This window comes from Cryptomeria japonica, chromosome 3 (assembly GCF_030272615.1).
Source record: "Cryptomeria japonica chromosome 3, Sugi_1.0, whole genome shotgun sequence".
NCBI classification, from domain to species: domain Eukaryota; kingdom Viridiplantae; phylum Streptophyta; class Pinopsida; order Cupressales; family Cupressaceae; genus Cryptomeria; species Cryptomeria japonica.
The window spans coordinates 362,893,170-362,915,773 of record NC_081407.1 but is presented as its reverse complement, the minus strand read 5'-3'; the positions used below and the strand labels follow the sequence as shown (position 1 = coordinate 362,915,773).

General features: G+C 35.2%; 1 protein-coding gene across 2 annotated transcripts in view; it reads right to left on the bottom strand.

Annotated features, from left to right (window-relative positions):
- Positions 1-4,357: 4,357 nt before the first annotated feature.
- LOC131080012 (peptidyl-prolyl cis-trans isomerase CYP65) overlaps positions 4,358-22,604 on the bottom strand; it is a 69,565-nt gene continuing 51,318 nt past the window's right edge. For both annotated transcript variants that reach the window (XM_058018067.2, XM_058018068.2), the window contains 3 exons: positions 22,252-22,540; positions 5,299-5,412; positions 4,358-5,152 (listed from right to left, as the gene is read on the bottom strand). In XM_058018067.2, the coding sequence (XP_057874050.2) occupies positions 4,940-5,152; positions 5,299-5,412; positions 22,252-22,540 (616 nt within the window). In that variant the 3' untranslated portion in view covers positions 4,358-4,939. The remainder of the gene's footprint in view (positions 5,153-5,298; positions 5,413-22,251; positions 22,541-22,604) is intronic.

Below are 22,604 nucleotides of genomic sequence, written 5' to 3'. Positions count from 1 at the left end.
CTTTGTAATTATGAAAAGGTTATCTTCAATATTTAAGAATTTGATCATTTTTTTTAATTTGTGATGGGATATAAATGTTAATGCACATTTCTGCAAGATGGTTGAAATCTTATTAAAGATGCCTTCAATATAAGAAAGAAAATATTAAAAAATCATCAATGAGTTATATGCATCTCTATCATTTTTCCAATATCTTTTAGCTACTTCCAAATCTCTAACAATTTGCTTACCTCATATTTATTCTTGTTAAAGACCAAAGCCAAGGGCACCATATATGTCAATATATTCATCATCACAAATTTGAAAGGCTTGGGTAGCTAATATTTTAAAACACCTTTGGCCAAGTATTCCCAGATCATATCATTAGTGGGGGAAACACGACCATAGTTCGACAGAAGGGTTGTTTTGAAGCAAGGTCTTAAAATAGTAGGGCTTAATCAAATTAGTAACTGAGAAAGATCAAATTGAGACTTGTCGATGTTGCATGCAAGAAAGGGAGAACTCTTCAAAGTTTGTGTGTTGGGCAATGATTAAAAGAAACATGTAGATAAAGGTTAATATGAGTCGTTTTTCAATACATTATGCATTATGAGTAGTAATAATGTTTTCGACGAAAAAAGATATGAAAGGTAGCATGCCACTATAATCCAACAATTTTGTAACTTTATGTTGTCCAAGCTATAATGTAATTGGAATGTATATTTTACTTTTTGTTCATGTTCATCTGAGTTGGTTAATGTACTTACAAATGTAATTGGTTGTAGGAACAACATTGTGAACACCCACTAATACAAGCAAGCAAATCTCTCTCACTAGTTGAGTAGTGTGTCATTCCTTACCACTCAAGTACTACCTTCCGTGAATATGGATATGGATAAGTCAAATACTTGCCCTCAAGACAACCCTTAAGGTATTGGAGAAGGACCCCAACTATTGATGATTATAAAAGACAAATGCTCTCTCAATGGTCTAGCCCTTATATTAGATGAGTGTCTTGATCTACTAATAGAAAGCATAAATGTCCAACAATAAATTTTCACTCATTTGATGAACCTGATTAGTACTTATTTTCACAAAGAGTGATGAGTGAAAACAATAGGAAAATCAACTTGTGACGAAATTCAATGAAACCCGTATCAAGATTTTTGCATAAAAAAGTACTCCAAAGGATTTAAAACGGAGATATCTTCATTAACATGAATTCAATCCCCTATTCCACTCTCCATCATAATGGATATGAACAATTTAGATACTAATCGTCAACCCAACCCTAAAAGTGTTGTTGGAGAGGGTGGGTGCCCTCTTATAGATTATTATATCAGACAAATGCTCTTTGGATGATCTAGTCCTTAGATGAGTGCCTCAAACAACTCATAAAGAGCATACACTCAAAAGTTTTTCACTCATTGAATAAAACACATTCCATTAATAGTTATTTTGTACACTAACGAGAAAATCAACCCATTAGAAATCCAACAAAACCCATATCAAATCCAACAAAAACTCATATCAAAATGTTTGAAAAAAAAAATACTCCAAAAAAATCAATACCAAGGTACAATCCCTATTCCACTCTTCACCATTTTGGAGCTCATTTGTTTGGTTGAAAAAAACAACCTCTCAACTCCATTAGTAACAGCAAAGCAGCTTCACATAGATATACCAACACGAAATTGTGGTGACCCATTCCAAGCCCTTCCAACTATTCATATTCATAAAGAGCTCCACTAAAAATCAAAAAACGTCAATTCGTAGACAATTGAACTCGGGACACATTTCATAGTTATAGTCCATAGTCCATGCATTATTTTACAATTTCAGTCAATTCTCACTTATTTGAGAATTTGTAAACAACGACAACCCATTGAAGCTCGCCATAATTTCATCTAGCCAATTTTCTTGTCTACAACCAAGTCTTCGCCGTGAACAATTGGATTGCTTTACAAGAAAAGTTATCAACTTGCGTTTTACCCATCTACAATTGGTTGACCCCTTAACCTCATAGATTAATGTAATTTCTCTCGGGAGGTTAAAGAGGTTTCCTATCCTCCATTAACAATTTGACTCGTAACTCTTTTTTTATGTTCTTTGGAGACATGTTTCAGGTTTGATTTTTTATCGTTTTTTAGATGTTTCAAAGATGTGAGACGTTTTAGATTTATTTTTAAACCATCTCTAATATTTGAAAAAATGATCTAACCATCCCAAAAAAATTTAGACGGGAGTCTCAATAAAACATCTCCAAATGGCTAGGGACGTCTCAAACATCCCCTAATCATCCTAATAATGGAAAACTGTCCCTATAACAAATTAGCCAAACCTTTTATTGAAAAAAGTCTAAAATGAAAAAATATTAGTCAACACACCCTTCCTCCAAGAGAGTGATCAAAGAGGAGTGTTTGATAGCAAAATATCATTTACATCTTTAAAAAAGGCCCTCGTAGTCAAACAATTGAGTACAAAGTCTATCCCCTTCCATCAAAATAATATCCCAGAAGGGGCATGGAAAAATCAAGGTCCATTAAAATGCGAGCAAACATAGAGTGACTCATGTAGGAAGTAGTAGTGTCATGAAGAGATGATCAATAATAATGGCTTCATAGCAAGAATCCTTCCAATATTGGAGAGAGATTTAAAAGCCAAACCTACACAAGTCTAACATTGAGAAATTCAAAAGGGTGCTAAATGAGATAGACAAAGGCTTGACCAAGAGAATGCTTTCCCTACATCTATATATTGTCATCAAGCACCAAATTGTTGTCCTTTGAAGAGGCAAAAGGCATCATGAAGAAGCCCCTAGCACAAAAAAACGCTCGATCTTGCCCTCAATGAGAAGCTTCCACGAGTCCAAGACTCGTATAAATTGGGAAGAGAAGACCAAAAATTGTTGAACTTGCAAACTAAGCCCCTACATTGATAAAAAATATTCATTCTCAAGCACACCGTATCCATAAACCACTAATGGGGAAGATTGTACATAAGGGGCAGGCCATAATTTATCTCGCTAAAGATGTGAAGCACCCCCTACACCAATAATGGCTTCATAGGAATGTTGACACTCTACACTAGAAGCTGCAAATTTTGCAACATCAACAACATAGCCACAAACAAAATCCTCAATCACCAAAATAGAAACCCACATGTCCATGTCTCCATTACCAATCACAAAAACCAAACCAACACCAACAATAGGGGTGTAAAGGTCAAAGTCTAAAAGCGTTGCCTAAATCGGTATGAGCAAGCGACAAAGAAAGAACCTTGTTAGAAGAAACACTATTTTCACAATCATTGGGATTAAACACAACGCAAATGTCAAATGTCAAATTCTTTTGCAAGAACATTGAGAGTAAGGTATCTACAAGAGCTTGCCCCAATAACAACCACACAACCACAAGGTCTCACACCAACAAGCATAGTCAATCACTACGAGAGGGAGCCTGCAACAAGAAAGAGCGAGGGCACCATTAGTTGAACGTTCTCAATCAAACATTACAAGAACGTATGAAATTATATTCAACACTAATATTGTGTATTAAGAATCTACGATGTATATGACGAATACCTTATCTATATCACATGAATATTTGAAATTCCAATTTTTTATTAAAAAATCATAATATAATCACCTCCTTTGTCGTACCTTTTCCCCTAAAACCCAAAATAAAATCATCCCAAAAACGCATCCCCCGTAAAACTTGGTGGAACATAACTTCATTCACTACTCATAATCAAAGTCATAGTGTTGCAATCCAGACGTTCCTAACATCCACACTAGCCCATGGGTTCACTAACTTCACCCTATAGTCAAAGAGAAAGAAAAAAAAAAGAAAGAAAAGGTTACCCTATAATGTGATACTTAATGGTTACCATATAATGTGATACTTTAGTTTTCTCCCCCAATATCACTCACAGTAAAGGGTTGAAATGCATACATGGGCATCTAGCGATTATATGAAAGGGCAACTACCCTTTTAATAGTTTTTTAATTTAGTAGGAAAATTCCACCAACAATTTTATATTTGGGCTCTTACCAACTTGGTATGCAATAGATGTCGGATGTTATTTTATAAATTGATCTATTTTTTCAGTTTCTGGCTATTTATGTGAAATTACTATTAGCAAAATTTAATTTGTTAAGAGGTCTCTAGCCTATTGATGAAGTTAAATGATACACAAAGAACACGCTCGAAATCAGACTTGCCAGATGCATTAACCTAACCAACACAAAACCCATGTCATAAGAGATAAAGCTGAGATTGAATTACATCTTTCCTGAAATTCCCAATGGCGTGACCATGTCTGGAGACTCGAGGACAAAGCCTTTTAACAAGTCCTGCAACATAAGATGACTTTGGCAGATTCGAAATTTGTCAACGACAATATTTTGATCATTCCCTTAGTCGTCCTTGGTAAACAAGAAAAAAAGTCAATTTATAGACATTCTCATTTGTCTATTACATAAAAGGGTATTAAATTGCCGTTGATGAACATTATTTAACAAAAACAACAATGCATAGACATTCCCGTTTGTTTAACACATGAAACGGTATTAGATTGTTGTTGTTGAACATCGTTAATTGGCATCTCCTCATAAATATCTATGCATAGCTTTCTTGCCTCCGTTCTAGAGCACATCCATTTTGTAGATTTGCTTCTTTCCTTTGAGAGCCGACACATTTGACTACTTCACGAATCCTTTATGGAAATTTAATCAAATTTTTTCGATCGAGAATTTTGATAATACAGAATTGAAAAATTGAACACGGACTCCAGGTTCATAATTTGAACAAGATTTTGATTTACTTACTTCTGGAAATGAGTAAAAATTATTACACCCGACCATCGATAGTCACTGTGCAGGAAATTGCATCATTTTGTTACATCCCCACTCTCATCACTGCTTCATATTTGAACAGCTTGCACGCAGCAAGTTTATAGCTCACCATGCAGAAAAATCCTTGAACTGTGTCCCAGAAACTGCCAGTTTCCTTTTCTTACTCGAACCATTTTCATCCTTATTTCCTTCTATAGAAGATCTCGATAATTGTTTTTGTTCATCTGGTTTTGCCTTCAAATATTTCCCAACTCCGGAACCGTTAGCTGAAGGTGCTACTCCAGAATTTGGATTACTGTACCAAGAACCAAACTTTTCCTGAAAACAAAGAAACAAATGCAGAAGGCACAAATCAGAATAGCTTTTTAAGCTCTTAACAGATTTTACCAAAATAGATTTTAAAAAATAATATTTTCCAAGTTAAAACTTGAAAAACACCGTTTTCAAAATAATTAGAAACTTACACTTTCACCGTCGGTGATATCTTCTTTCACTTCTTTTTTTTCACTATCTTCCTCTTCATCTGGCTCATTGTAAGGATTAACAAATACAGTCACTTTCAAAATTTTAATTTCTTCCTGCAAAAAATATCAAAGAGAAATTGGTTAGTGTTGATAAACTCTTTACCATAATATTTTTCTAACATTTTCTTAGATCCTATGTACCTGGGGCACGTGTCCTATGTATATTTTGACCTCATACCCTGTAAAGGATGTTCCACAGACATTGAGACAGGTGGGTACCATGACACCCAGAACACAATTTGAAGAAAAATAGAAGCATTTTCAATGACGGCCAATTTGAGACAGGAAACACCACATGACAGCAGGGGTTAGCCAGCCCTAGTCGTCCCCTACGGACCCAAGCAGTTTTACATACACGTTTTTTTTTACCCCCACACCCTTTTACACGAATCCTGAACTTTAAAAGGCCACACTAACAACTAATGACAAAAATAGAAACTCATTATACCATTATGAATTATCCATATCGTGAAGAAAAAGGCAGAGGGAGAACAATATTGTTCTCATAAAAAGAATGGCATTGAGGAGGCAAGAGAGCATCAAAATTATATGACTAACTTAAAACTTAAAAGTAATAAAATTATGAAAAATGACATGGCTTGAAGGTTTGTGTGGTCTGAAAGGCTTTAATTTGGACTTGGCAGTGATGACTCCACCCCTCAACCCCACCTATGTTGTAACCAGGAACACACAACGAGTGTTGCCACGAGTCCCCACAAGGGGCACTATCCCTAGACCTACGCAAAGGGTGTTGCACTTCAACCCCACTAGCAGACCAGAATAGGCTTACCTCTCAACAAGGTGAAGTTCCTGATTGTGCCTAGAACCTTGCAACTTCAAAATTGACAAAGACCTAAGTATCTTTATACTCTATTTACACACTGGGACGTTGATCCTAAAGACACCATATAAGTTGATGAGGAGGTGCCACAAGAGGGATCGGTGGGAGTTCTATTGGATGAAACCATCCCTCATTGCCTAGAATTAGACTCCAAATTTGATACAATGCTAGCAGGTGCTGATTAGGGGCAGCAGTATATTTTCTGTGTTTCATCATTTTGTAGTTGAAACTCGCAACTTTTGGGAATCTTGTTATAATTTTTATACAAATATATATGTAGAATGACAATGAAAACAAATGAATTTTGTTAATTGGATTGTCAACTCTCACATGAAATCTCAATTCAACTCTAATGTCATGTATTAAGGTTCTGTAACCTAATATAATGAATGCCTTATCAATGTTATCCACAATCAAAGAAATTGATTTCTGTTAAATCATTTGTCAACTGTCATGTGAAATCTCAATTCAACTCTAATGTTATGTATTAAGGTTATATAATGTATCTGATGAATGTCTTATCAATGTCATTATATGAATATTTGAAATTTTCCATATTTTTTAATTTTCCCTTTTTTTAACTAGCCATCCCTTGAAAAATGGCATCCAGAAGAATGCATCCTACAAACATTTCTCCCACTCCCTGCTGTCCCATCCCAAACTTTGTTGACGTAGCTAAAGCCTAAGATCATGATTTTGGTTGTTTTGAGAAACTAGACTAAATTACAGAAATGCAGAAAGCTAAAATAACTAATGATCTTCCATATTATCAGGCCCCATATTTAATACAAGAGTTTCAGAAAATCAAACATGCTCCAGCACCAAATGATTGCAGCTCTTACAATGTAAAACTGAATTGTAGGCAATCCAAATATTTTTTATTGTAGTTTCATTATCCATGAAACTGCAAATAGGAAACAAAAGAATATGAAATAGTTATAACTAAAAATTTACAATTCCCTAGAACAAGACTGATTCAATTTATAATTTTAAACATCTCCCCACTGCACTTAATTTCTACTGTTTCTATAAATCAAACTATCAAAAAAGTTAAAGAAAGAATGCAAATGAATCGACAAATCAAAAATCAGAATATAGATTGCTTTCACGTTAGCAAAAAGCATTCCAATTTCAGAAAATGCAAAGCCGATTGCACTCACATCCAGAACATGTAAAGATGGCAAGCATAAATAAGTAGACATATTATTTGCTATGCATGTTCTAGCAAGTTTTATTTGCTTGCCTCGAAAATGGATAAGCATACCCGTGCTTGGCCAAACTTTGTCAAATTGAGTTTGACCATTCAAAACTCAATGTTCAATATTAGTACCAAACAAGTATTTGCAGTCATCATTGGTAATTGGTTAAATCTGAATACTCAGAAAATTCTCCATCAAGGTTGCCCCTTCCAAATGGAGTGTCCTATACAGTAGACTGTAAATATAGGGGAAAAAGGTTCTATCGAACAAATACAATCAATATTGGTGTGAACATGGTTATTCCCTAACCATTTTGCCTCGAGTTAATTTACTTAGTGCACCATTAGGATATTTATTTCTTGTGTCTCATGTCATTAAATGTCAACTAATCCTATGTTGTGCTGTCTCACCTTTGCCTATGTAAGTAAGGTTTCTCTTGTGTATTACTCATCTTGTATGCATTCTACCATTGTTGCCAATATAGCATTCTTTATTGCTTCTCTGTTGTGTAGAAGGTTCCTTGGTGCTGCAAAAGATTCCTACTTGTGTGTGACCTTGAGGTGACTTCAACAATAAATACAGTGAAAAATATGATAAAACATATATTTAAAAACTAATAATTATTTTTACAATAATTAAATACTTAATATATGTTAATTCTTAGATAATATCAACAAAATTTACTGACCATGATGTATAAAAGTAAAATTCATAAAAACAAAAAAAATTAAAAATTAAATATACCATATTTTTTTTTAAAATATACCATTTAGATGCACTTTTATATATTGAATGGAAAATCAATTTTTTATGATTGAAAATAATAAATTATATATATTTTTAGTGTCATTTCTAATTTGTTTAATTAAAAAAACCAGATGCTTTTTAAATTTTTCTGAATCTTCAGATCTCCTTAATTTTCTAAATTTTTAGAATGGAAAACACTTAAGAGGAACGGTACAAACAATTGTAGATTGTCAATATAATAATAATTGTTGAATTCCTTTTTTACTGTGATCGATTGGGGAAAACACAAAGTTCAAAAAATCAGACTGGTACGACCATATTTGTTAACCTTGTTCTACATATTCCCCTTTTATTATTTATATTCTTCTGAATTTCTATTTATCATGATTCATTTGTCAATCAATTATCATGTTTTTCTCGTACAAAGCATACTTCTACTCCAGCCATCCAAGTCCTTGGCAAGCAGCAGTCACAAGTAATCTGTGTGCCTGACAAAAATGTTTGTAAATATTTTCAAAACTCCAGTAAGAACTCAGTTTAATTCTTAATTCTCCTTGTCATACTTCAATGTTTCACATCATCTCACTGTTCAGTGAAAACCATCTATCAAATAGAATGGATTAAACGAAAGAGTAAAACATTAAGGATTACATTCAACAAAGTTTCCCAAACCTTGAGGGAATAAGCATGTATTTGGAATTGAGAATCGAGATGAGATGTAGCAAAGTTTACATCAATTTTATATGGCAAAAAAGCATTCTAATTACATGCGCATTGCATTCTATAACAAATTGTCGTAATTTTAGTTTCAGTTGTATCAATGAAATTTAGCTTTCAAATATTATATTTGCTTCAGGTTTTATAGCATTTCTACTACATATTTCTAGTAGTCATTGATTTTCCAATTTTCTATTAGTTTCAGAATTTTATTTCCAAAATTCTAGTTTTCTATTTCAAAGTGTTCAGACCTCTTTTTCAGAAATCCAGGCTTTCAAATCTGAATTTCGGTCAAAGGGCCCTTGGTGAAACTGAATGGTTCTAATTTTCTAAATGACCCCACCAAAGATAAGTCTTGCTGAGTGCAAGGCCCCTGACACCATAAGGTAATATGAAGCTGCGATCATTCTCCTAGCAACTTTAGTGGAATGGATACCCATTAATCTTTGGCTGTTAACCAAAGAGGTATCAAGTTGCAAGAATAATCTGGGCTTCAAATAGAACCCTCCAACAAATTAATTACTGAAAAAAAAAAAAAGTCTGAGCTGTCAAGTTTCACTTTATTGGTGGATACTGGATTTGGGATCATAACAGCTCTACCAAAGTCACGTTCTTCTTGTTGTGGGTTGGCATTGGCAACAACAATAGACAATCCCTCCAGGCATCACATGGATGATAATTTATGGTTTGAAATTTCAGTATCGGTAGAGGAAGATATGGACACCCCGATGAAAGAAATTAAAGAACCATACATGAGATGAGCTAAGCTGTTCGTCTGTTAATTGCAATTATGGAAACGAGGGAAAGGAGAGATCAGAATGGTGTAGAAAAGGAAGGATAATAAAAACTAAGAGATTTGAGGAGAGAGGCAAGTCAGCATTGCAAATTAAAACAGTAATGCAGATCAGCATGAAATACCCACTATTTCTCCAAACACCAAGAAAGAAATTGTAAGCATCAAAGGCTGCTGAAAAACATCCTTAATCTACGTTTGGTGTAATCAATGAAGAGATTAAACCAAGGGCTCAGATAAAGAAGATACCTTGTTTCTTTCGATAGAATCCTACGGAAGGCTTTGAAAAAATCCAATTTCCCGCCTTACACCTTGCTGGATTGCCATTTGATTGGTAGTAGATGGCCAGGTGTAAACAACAGTAGGATAACACGCATGATCAACTGAAATAACCATGTGAGACCTATTTGCCACTTTTTCTGTAACTTAAATGTCTACACTCAATAAAATTACTTAAGAGAACTATATACAAGAAGATTAAGTTTTGGTTCCCAAAAAAATGAAGCAACAAGGGGTAGTGACAAACTATCCTAGGAAATGATGCAAAGATAACTTGTTTGGTCCAGAATATCTGTCCACAAAGGGCGGTTGCTATGTATATTGTTTGACTAAGACTCCATTAGAGGGCATGTTTGAAGCATGCTAATTTTCAGCAGTGTTACAAGACTCACCAGGACTTGCCTAGACTCGGCAAGTCCCAAGGCAAGTGACCCTTGGCGAGTCTATGAGACTCGGCTGCTAAGTACTCACCAGACTCAAAGTCTAGGCAAATCTAGCAAGGTAGACTCACCATTTCAATTACTTTTAAAAAAAAAACTTACAACCTTTCAATGCTTGTTTGGTTTATGGCATGCCCATCTAGGATTTACAAAAAGAAAATGAAAATGGCATGCACCATGAAGAATATTAAATAAAGAGATGACTGAAATTAACCATAAAGAAAAATCTAAAACAGAACAAAACATTGACAGTAGATGCAGATCAGCATGAAATACTCGCTATTTCACTTGCTCCCATGACAAGTATCATCAAATATCAAACCTTAACCCTTAAAAGATAGAAGCAAGTAGTAGGAAAAATTGTGGTAACTCTCAATGATTGCAGGAGGACACATAATTTGATAGATGCTGAATTGGTGACATCCACAGATCTGAATGGTGTCCCATTATAATATTTTCTGGCATCAGTGACCAATGCCAACATAATGCAGTATAAAAAATGATTAAAGGACGTGAAATTACAGCTGGATAGGTAAGAATTGATTTGTGATTTCTATGTGTTGAGTCTGGTAGGGATTTGTGTGGTCAAAGGAGGGCAATGTTTGAAAAACACAAGTGAATTTTGAATGAATCTTGATAAACCAGACCTAAAATTCAAGAAAAAGCAAAAGCTGATTCCAACAAGTGCAAACAAACTGATTTCAACTCATAAAAAAGGACAAACAACTTCCAAAAGGTAAATTATGTTATTTGTTTCAACGTAACTCTATAGATGGGATGCATGTTAAAGAGGAAACAGCTGATAGCGAGAAGTGCTGCAGCTGATTGAAGAATATGGAACACTTTCGAGGACCTACCACCAGGCTAACTCTAAGTTTAAGACAAGAATTTCCAGCTGTACCAAGGTCTAAACTGATTATTTTTCCTTCTTAGAGAGGTGTTCCAAAACTCAATTTCATTCAGGGACAAAAATGAAAAAACAGTAAAGGACTGATTTGGTCTGCGTAACACACACACACACGTGTGTGTGTGTGTGTGCGCGCGCGCCATCTCCCAGTAACTGCCTCCTAGTTTTTTGAAAAATGGCATACCAGTAGTTGTCCCCATTGCCAGTACCAGTACCCGTATCCTAGTAACCATGAAAGAAAGGTTTCTCTTAAGTAACAATGAGTGATCTCTTATAGGCATGGCATGTGTACCTCTTGGAAGCTAAAATGGATAGCAGAATAAGGATATATAGCTCAGAAACTGCAATGAACTGTTAATTTGGAATTATTTTGGTAGTATCACTTGTCAGGATCATAACTCATAGCTCAAAATTTGAATCTTCAATATGTGTGGGAAACTTAGGTTATGAAAAAACTATGGTGACCCGAAACAAGGCAGCTAAAGCAATCTTCTATCATAATTTGAATTACTCAGCTAAAATTTCCAATATGAAAGGCCATAAAATGTGAAATAAATAAACATAGAATTACAAAAGAAAGAAAAAGATTTTTCCAAGTCTCAAATTTCTGTCCCAAACTGCCATCTGGATCGATTAACATGTGTGAAGAAAGATCTGAGGTCTACAGTTGATAGGGACAACAGTTTGGACTTCTGTTCTGGTGATCAGAGATCTAATAAGAATTCTTAATCCTACTGTGATTGACAGAGCTTAATACCTTTCTCAGACAACTATGAGTATAAATGCTTCACATATTACTGTAGGTTAACCTACAAAGAATTCTAGCTTTTAATTGGAGAACTGAGAATTCAGAATTAAAATTAATTTTACAAAAACACTGAAAAAAAAAGGGAGGAAATTGTGGCCTTAGACTAAGACATCCAAGAAGATCTCAGTGTGCATCATAAGATCAAGGTGAGGTTCCGTTGGATCTGTACAAGATAATGGCATTACTGGAGCAAAAGAAGTGAGCTCCTGTCCTTACTCTTTGATATCTGTTTACCTTGGTTATGTTGTCAGTACTCTTTCTGTTATTGTTCACTTTAGCTTTCTCTTACTAGTGCCAGCATTATTTAAAGGTCTTAGGATTTAAAGCTTAATCACAGATTTTTTCAATCATGTTAATCAAGCAAAAGAACCTCCCCAGATTTTAGGGCACCATGTAGATTGAGGTAGCATGGCTACTTCTCTTCAAAAACAGCACATTATTCAATGAACTTCTTGGCCAAACTGTTATTAATATATTTCTGTACTGAAAAGGGTATTTTGCCCACAATCTGATATTAATTCTTTTTAACCTTTCAAAAGAAAAGAAATCTAGTCCTCTTAACCTTGAATAACTTCAAGTTGCTTGTCTCTCACCATTTCTCTTTTGATAAAAGGCTAACTCAATTCCTTAGAAAAACGGGATCTTCCTACAAATTGATTATTTAATAAATTAATCCACACTCAAAATTATACAGCTAGAAGCCTTGAGCAGAGATTCCTAGAAGTTATCTTCTCTTTGATTTACCATATTGCTTAACATAAGTCTTGGACTAAAACTATTATAGATATCTTAAATACAACTATCTAAACGATGCCAAGAGATATCAACATAATATATTATTTATATAATTATAAATTAATTAAACATATACATAAATTATTTTTATTTTATATAATCTAAATTAATTATATATATATATATATTATTTTTATTTATATAATTATTAATTATTCTATTATGTAAAAAAATTGTTTGTTTTTGATGACTGATAGTTGCAACCCTAGTTGTGCAGTGATATAGCACCTCTCCTGAACTGCCACTCCATCATGCCTCTGATGCTGTTCACCATTTTGATCTAGTTGTGCAGTGACATAGCACCTCTCCTGAACTGCCACTCCATCATGCCTCTGATGCTGTTCACCATTTTGATTTAGGTGTGACATCTCTTTTTGGACAATCTCAGACTCTGGCAGGCAAGCTTCCTGTCCACTCTACTCATTTGGAACAGGCCTCTGCACCCTGAAACACCTCTGCAGGTAACGTTAATATTGCCGAAGCTTCATTGGTTGCTGTCTCCTCCCCTACAGCTGGTCACGTTCCTGGGCTGGGCATACTCCACTCTTTTGCAGATGTGGTGCGGTCAGATGTCTCAGAAGGTGTGTCTGCTCAACCCAGTTCTGGATTTCTTTTTAAGGGAGCAAGCCTTTGAAATACGTCTATTCAATCTCATGCTTACTGGAAATTCTCATGCTTGTTTTGGGTAATAGATGCTTGGAACAATGAAGCCCACTATAAGGAGAAAGGTTTAATCTGCAGATTCAATCATCGCTGGCCCAGATTTGCTGCCATTCACCTGTGGGTTTCAGAGCATTGGCAGCCCGTTCTTCACAAATCAATTGATATTTTTACCATTATACACAAGATTTTTTTCATTTTTGTTTTCTCCTGTGAAGCAGCAAGTGACGAAGCAAAATTCATTGAGATGGGGACATGGTTTTGAGAACAGCATGTCCCACTCTTGAAGATCTAGTATCCAGAATTTAACCCACTTACTAAATCTTTTTTTCGTTGCTTTCTGCATGGCTTAGACTTCCATATCTTCTACTTCAATTTTACGTGGATTCATGCTTAGCAGCCATTGGCAATACCCTTGGTAATTTCATGTTCTCTATTCAGAAACGGATGCTCTCTCTTATCCTATGTTTGTTTGTATCCAAGTTGAACTGAATATTGCTAAGGGTCTACCAGCGATGATTGCATCTGGAAACAGCAGTTAGATTGTGAGATGTTGACCTTTCGCTGGCACAGGTGTTTTGGCATGAGGCATACAATGGACTCTTGTTCAAAGGCTAAGTCTCACTACTCTAGTCAGGCCTCTTGGTGGAAGGACACTTGGCTTCATCACTTGTATTTTTGTGGGGCTGCTGCTGCTCTTTCTGAACAATATTCTCAAAACTTCTGCCTCGCCTTCTTTGGGTGTTGATTCCCCCTCCTATTGTTCCTCCTTCAGGTATGGATCCCTCTCCTTTATCTTCAATACATATTGAGGTGCCTCATAGTCCTTTGGATCCTTCCTCTCTTGAGGTATCTTTGTTGATTCCAGTGGCTCAACACCTCTGGGTTGGGCGTAAGAAATCAATTTCCTCCCCTTCGCCTCAAGTAGTACATCCTACTCCTGTGGTTTCTTGTCTTACACCTTCTTCCCTTCCACTTTCAGCTTCAGAGCCTTCAATTTTGGATTCTCTTCTTGGGACTGCTAGTTGCTAGAATGTGCTTGATGACATTGAAGCTGGGTTCTCCGAGGAGGACATTAGGACTTCTGTATCTTGAAAGAAATCTAGTGAATTGGCCTCTTTTCAGAGGGTCCTAAGGTCCCATCCTAAAAGTTGGTTGGTTTTTCAATTATAAGCAGGATGCTGTTGTCTTCATAGTATGATGGTTGTACTCATTTGCTTGTAGCTTTATGGGCAAGGGCCCCAAATAAACCCTCTATAATTTTATCAACAAAATTAGAGTATTATTTATAATTAATAGATAACATTGTATTTAAATTATATCCTTTCTATTATGTTCTATTTCAATTATTAACTTCAAAGTATGATATTGTAAAGATATAATTTAAATAATTACATACCTTGTAATACATAAATATTGTATTTAATTACTAGCTATTAATTTGGCATGCAGACGGCCATCAAATGTAAGCTAAGGGTTTTTTGTTAAAACACGCCATTACAATCCACCCCTTTCTGCCATTGTAGTTACACAGTTTGGCATAATTACATTTCTAGTTGCTGATTCTTTTTTGTTGTTCTTTACATCCCCTAAAGAAAGAGAAATTAAATACTTTTCTAAGCCTTGCAAAGGCATAATGGCCTTAACAGTCAGCAATTAGCTGTCTGGTCAAAACTAAAGTTGTCTTCTCCTACAAACTCAAAATTGAAAATTAACTAACCTTGCCTAAACTTAAAAGATCAAGCAGTTTCTAGTGATGCATTGCTAGAAATACAACTAGAACTAAATTCCTTTTTCATGTTGCTGATTCTTTTCTATTTTGTTCTAATTATCCCCTCAAGAAAGGGGAAAAAAACATTTGTATGACTACCTAAATCTAAGTCACAGAGTTCACCGAATTTCAAGGATGAAATTTGCATTTTGGCAAACTTCAAACTTCTATGTAAAATTCGTAAAAACTTGCCTTGAAATTCGTATAGAAAAAGTCGGAAATGTTTTTTGCCAACATATATTTTAGAAAAACGTTTTTTCAGGGTTTTCAGATTCTCAAGTTATTTTTTTAAGAAAACACTGCGAATTCACCACAGAAGAAAACTGGAAGACGCGAAGCTGAGCAAAATCGCGGTGTTTTTCTATTCATCCAACATGAATGGGGGCATATTTTTGGAGCACGAATATTTTCGAGTTAAACAGTCACATTTAAGGAGATCGATGACTGATGAGAGAGAGAGCGGAACACCATCTGTTGGGTGTCCAAAGTGTTGTTTTTAAATGCTCATTTAACCACAGGCAATGATTTGCCCTCCCAACCATAGACAATACATGATTGTCTCCCCCAAGCACTTTCATATTTGATCTGCCTAATGATGTTGAATGCACTTGGATTGTATTGTCATATCTATATATCATTCAAGAGAGAAGATTAATCTTCCTTTATACCTTTTGTGGTGCCCCTTCACCAAGGGACACCACTCTTCCAAGTGGCACCAATTATAATATGATAAATATAATATAATAATTATACAATATAATTATATTGTCACATAATAATATAATTATATTATCTCATAATAATAATATTATCACAATAAATATAATTATATTATATATCACAACCTTTATGTTGTCTATGTTGGCCTGAAGGAATCCAACCATAGCATCAACACTCCCTCTAAGTCGATTAGGCCACTTACATATTTGTCTTCCTCAGGGCTGGAAGTGATGACCGACGCTGCCAATCTTCAACACTCCCTCTCAGCTAGGGAGGATACTTCCAGCTGCACAAGACATATCACCTCATCGAGATGTCAACCACAATGGCTACTCTCATAGGGTAGATCCAACATGGACAAGAGAGGCATATATTAAATATGCAAAGTCGAATGACTACTTGCATATTTACGAGTTGGCCCTTTGAAGGATCCGACCTTATCTATAACATCATCAACACTCCCTCTTAGCTAGGGAGGAATCCTTCTCGATATTTACAAGTCATATCGCCTCATCATGATATTGACCATCATAGCTACTCCCATGGATGGTAAAAGAAGAGATATCACCTCATCATGATATCAACCATTATGGCCACTCCCATAAATGGTGAAAGAAGAGATATCACCTCACCGTGTATCAACCATTATTGTGAGATTGTCACCTCACAATGATGGTAAAATGCACAAGTGTTCATCACTGTGAGATCGTCACCTCACAATGATATTCACCATGGCTCATCCTAGAGGGTGAACACACAAGTACAAGAAAATCATCACGTACTCTCTCACGTGATGTTGTCATGGCGTCACACACGTGACATCCACCATGACTCATCTTAGAGGGTGGATCCATCATGGCTACTCCCAAAGGGTGGAAACAAGGGCTTTCACCTCAAACTTCTCTCACACAGAGAAGAATGCATTAACAAGGGCTTGCACCTCAAACTTCTCTCACACAGAGAAGAATGCATTAACAAGGGCGTGCACCTCAAACTTCTCTCACACAAAGAAGAATGCATTAAGGTACATCTCAAGAAATCACTAATGTTGGGACTTCCTCTGAATGTTAATTCCTCCTCTTCGAAGAAACTGATTGTAATAGCAATCTATATAGGTTTTCCCTCTTCAAGAGATGTCTCCATTTATGTGCCACCAACTTAGCCCCAAGGCAGCAAGTTGTGTCTCCATTCTTCAGTCTGTGTGACTTCCTCACACGATGCATCAAGCTCTTTCTCCCTTGAATGTGATCTCTCATCATCCTTTTGCTCCTCGATCCGTCCTAGAAGCAATTTAGAGAGATTACTAATAGTTCATAGAATCAACCTGTCCTGAAGAGAAATACCAATGCTAGAAGCATACATGATTCACTATTCCAATGTATGTACTACATAAAATATTTATGAACATTATTCAAAGGTACAATTATGAAATACTTATCTCTTGTTGTTGATACACCAATGAGCTAGACCTGTAGCTGTGTCTCATCTTTGCCACCTTGGGTGTTGCCATCCCATGCAACCGACCTCATATTTTCTAGATCAAACACAATTCAGCTGCTTCAGATTTGTATTTGTCATTCAGAACTTGTAGGGAAATAATAACAGGACCATAAACTTGATGCTTAGCTGAATTCAGTGGATATAACCAATTACACAGCTGTCACAAATCTTTGACCCTTATTTGAGGTCTCTCCATTTACCCCTTCGCCTAAGGGAATTTCCTTCCATACTCTGTGAAAACCTCACATAGCCATCACTCACCGACTATCACTGAGCACATTTGTGCATGATGCCACTTCCTACAAAGGATTGGCTCAAAACATTAAAACAGCTCACAGGGCCTGCACGGGTTTCAGTGTGAAGCAAAGATAAGGGAAACTTGTTTGCTTTATCGTGCCTTGCAAAGTATGCGCATCCTTCTCCAATGCCCAATTTCGTTGCTGCTACTTGACCTCAAACACAACATCCTGCCACTTTCACCGATCTGTAACCTTTATGCCAGCAATGAGCCCCTTCACAATCTCTCCCTTTTGTGGTTCGATGGAGTTCTGGAATTGGGAAATAAGCCCTAAGTTTCTGAAAATCGCACACATCAAATCCACACTACAAATGATAACAAGCAACCTGCTTTGATTGATTAACAACCACCATGAAGGCACTGCCCATTATTGTAACCGCAATCATCATTGCCTCAGGCAAAGGCCTCAATTTTTATTTTTTTTATTAAACAAATCCTACACATTTTCTGCAACAGCCGCCACAATATCTGATAAACCTTCAAACACCAACATGCCTGGACGGATACCCATTGCCTATTGATGCCCATCGATTGTGCAATACACCAATACATTTCTTATATCTACTGAATCACAGTGTGCACAGAATGCCCATTCTATTGGGCTCAACAGAATGCACGCAGTCGAGTCTCAAATACATCGATCCCTGCTCCAAAGTTGTTGAAACAAGCATTTTGCAATCTATTTGATATGTTTCATCAGAATAGAGCTCAAAGGAAACCACATATCCACAGCAAATACCACCATGGATGCAAAAATAATAATACTTTGTATGCAAATAGCACAGAGGCGCCACTGCACTATCATCTGCACCATCCATTAATCCCTGCCTAAAGGCTTCCGGAATCCTCTTCATAAAATCCGCCCCCATTCCCCCTCATGAACCGAAAACATTACCCACAGCCTACCCTTGTGATGCTAGCCTGGAAGATGAGAGTCATCAATAGTGTGACAACACGTCAACAATGTCGCACAGGGTTCCCTCTTTGCAAGTCGGGCATACAACCGATTAAAAGCTCCTTCCCTTCGCCTGGCATCAGACCAATGCATCAAATGCATTAGCGGCATTCAACAACCTTCATCTGCTCATTCGATGTGTCTCCATCAAAGCATTTTATTAATATCGACAAAAAAAAAGAGGAACTTCATCACGATTTTTATAGCGAATCCATCACACTGACTGCTTACGGAAGATACAGCAAGTCAATAATACAGAAGACCCACAGCGAATTTATAATTTAATCAACAAGCATGCAACCTGCTCTGATACCATGTTTTTAAATGCTCGTTTAACCACAGGGAATGATTTGCCCTCCCAACCATAGACAATACATGATTGTCACCCCCGAGCACTTTCATATTTGATCTGTCTAATGATGTTGAATGCACTTGGATTGTATTGTCATATCTATATATCATTCAAGAGAGAAGATTAATCTTCCTTTATACCTTTTGTGGTGCCCCTTCACCAAAGGATGCCACTCTTCCAAGTGGCACCAATTATAATATTATTAATATAATTTAATAATTATTATATTATCATATAATATAATAATTATACAATATAATGATAATATAATTATATTATCACATAATAATATAATTATATTATCTCATGATAATAATATTATCACAATAAATATTGTAACTAGGAATTTAGGCATAAGGCATCAAAGCATACAATTAGGCAACCACAAACCTAAAAGCTTATGAAAGTAACTCCTAATACACACAATAAAGGTATGAAGACAAGATGCTCAAAAATAAATGCAAACCATAAGACATCAAAGCATCTCCTCCATGTCTCTTTATTGGTTTTCTTTCTCCTCCAAATTGGGCTTGTGTGGATCTCACCTACAAGTGCAAAAGCATGGAGCAAGATCGATTTTGACAGTGCGAGGATACTTGAAAATGTGGTTTTTTTTTTAAGATTGATGAAAGAGACCAATTTATAGACAAATTGAAGAAATCATGAAATTAGTATGAAAGAGGATGAGAAAAGAAATTTGATTCAAAAATGGCAAATTGATTCGAAAAGAGAAGGCTTATGACACCTTCTATGTCATGACTATGACAAATTTCCCATGCAAGGTGTGAAGACAAGTTGCTATGTCAAGAGTTATGACATGTTGCTATTTTAAAACTTATGACGAATGAGAGAATCATGCTTCCAACTTATGACAAAGGAAGCACAAAAATAGGAGCAACTAGAAGAGGATAATTAGGTGGAAATTGAATTTAGCAAATTAGAAAATGAGGTGGAAATTAGGAATTAGGAAATAAGAATTAGATGACATTAATTAATAAATTCATAGAAGACTAATTAGACAATTAAATGAAGTATTTAATTGTGACACAAGATGTAGGGTAAATGAATAACTTCATTTATCCTGAGAGAAATATTAGTAAAGGATTAATAATTAAAGAACTATTAAACCCTAAGAGAGACATAAATCAAGATGATGTCATGAAATATTTAACATGATCAGGATAAGGATTTAATGATTGAATTGATTGATTGACAAATTGACTAAAATTTATTGAAATCAATGCTCAAGATTGATCTTAATGATTGAAATGACAAGGACAATTGACGAAGATAAATGTTTGATGGAAGATCGATTGATGATTGATAAATGATAATTGATTGATAATGGTTGGTGACATGACATTGAGAATTGATTGGAATTGATTAACGATGATTATATGAAATTGATAGCTAACCATGATCATGAAAAGAAAATTGAGATTGACATCGATAAGACCCAAATTGAAACGATTAAATAGGATCCCATAGGAAGAGAAAGCAAAAGAATGACACGATGTTGACAAATGATAAAGACCAAATGTGCAACATAGAGGAAGTGTTAGTAAAATAGAAAAAACCCTAAAATAAGGTCACGCGGACATGTTAAAGTATGACATTGCAAGCGTTGACCATTTTTAGATGCTTACAAATATAATATAATTATATTATCACAACCTTTATGTTGTCTATGTCAGCTTGAAGAAATCCGACCATAGCATCAACACTCCCTCTAAACCGATTAGGCCAATTAGGCCACTTACATATTTGTCTTCCTCGGGCTGGAAGTGATGACCAACGCTGCCAATCTTCAACACTCCCTCTTATCACATAATAATATAACTATATTATCTCATAATAATAACATTATCACAATAAATATAATATAATTATATTATCACAACCTTTATGTTGTCTATGTCGGCCTGAAGGAATCAGACCATAGCATCAACACTCCCTCTAAGACGATTAGGCTGATTAGGCCACTTACATATTTGTCTTCCTCAGGCTAGAAGTGATGACCGACGCTGCCAATCTTCAACACTCCCTCTCAGCTAGGGAGGATACTCTAGCTGCACAAGACATATCACCTCATCGAGATGTCAACCACAATGGCTACTCTCATAGGGTAGATCCAACATGGACAAGAGAGGCATATATTAAATATGCAAAGTCCAATGACTAGATGCATACTTATGAGTTGGCCCTTTGAAGGATCCGACCTTAGCTATAACATCATCAACACAAAGTCGCTAATTTTATTTTAGGTTTTTTTATTCATTTATACAATTTTATCGAAGTATGCTAAATTTTTAATAATATATGTTTATAATGTCAGATATTATTTTATTTATATTAAATTGTTATTAAAATTTTTAACATTTATCTCTTATTTTATTTATTTATTTCTTTTTATGGTTTTTTTCATTTATAAAATTTAATGATGTATTATAATTTTTATTAATGTGTATATTATTAGAAATGCCAAATATTATTTTAATTAACTTAAATTATTTTATTAAAAAAGTTAACATTTACTATAGTTGAATTTAATACTATTTTATCTTATTTAAATAGTTTTTTAATATTAATATTTAATGAATTAAATTGGCATATCTTAAAATATTTAATTTATATTTTAAATTATTTATAGATAAAATTTAACAAATTAATTATATTTAATATAATAATATTTTATTTTAAATTTAACATATTTATATAAGGCGAATTTAATGTCAAATTTTTTACTCTTGTCGAACTTCATCAGACAGTAAATGACTTTCTGCACAAAATGATGTAAAGTCAACATTAACCACATAAACTCCAAAAGCTAAGGACCTTTGAGTGCCAGATTGCTTTAAAAATATAAAATACAGCTCAGACTGGACAAAAGACAGTCAAAAAATCACAAAAACAGTTTCAACATTGAACACAAAAATATCATGAAAAGGAACCTTATAAAAAAAACTCAATAACTCTGATTTCTTATTTCAATCATGAGGCATTATATACCCATATAAAACCACAAATTATCAAGCACATCTTCCTAATCAACATAGAATGAGTAATTGCACATCTACTGGAACCTCACATGATTGATCTTCCTTATCTTACCAGAGGCCTATCATCATCATCCACAGGAACCTTATCTGTTGCTGAGAGAGTATTCAACCCACCCACTACTCGACCAAATACTGTGTGCTTAAAATTCAAATGCTTTGCAGATTTGTAAAGAATGAAGAACTGAGATCCATTTGTATGAGGCCCACTGTTTGCCATACTGACAATGCCCCTCTCCGAATGAAGCAATTTGGAATTCAATTCATCTTTGAAAGGTTTTCCCCAGATTGATTCTCCTCCTCTTCCAGTCCCAGTCGGATCACCACCCTGAATCATGAAATTTCTACAATAACAAAGAATTCAAGTAAAGATAAAATAACAAAAGCAATGGAGATCTCTAGCCACCT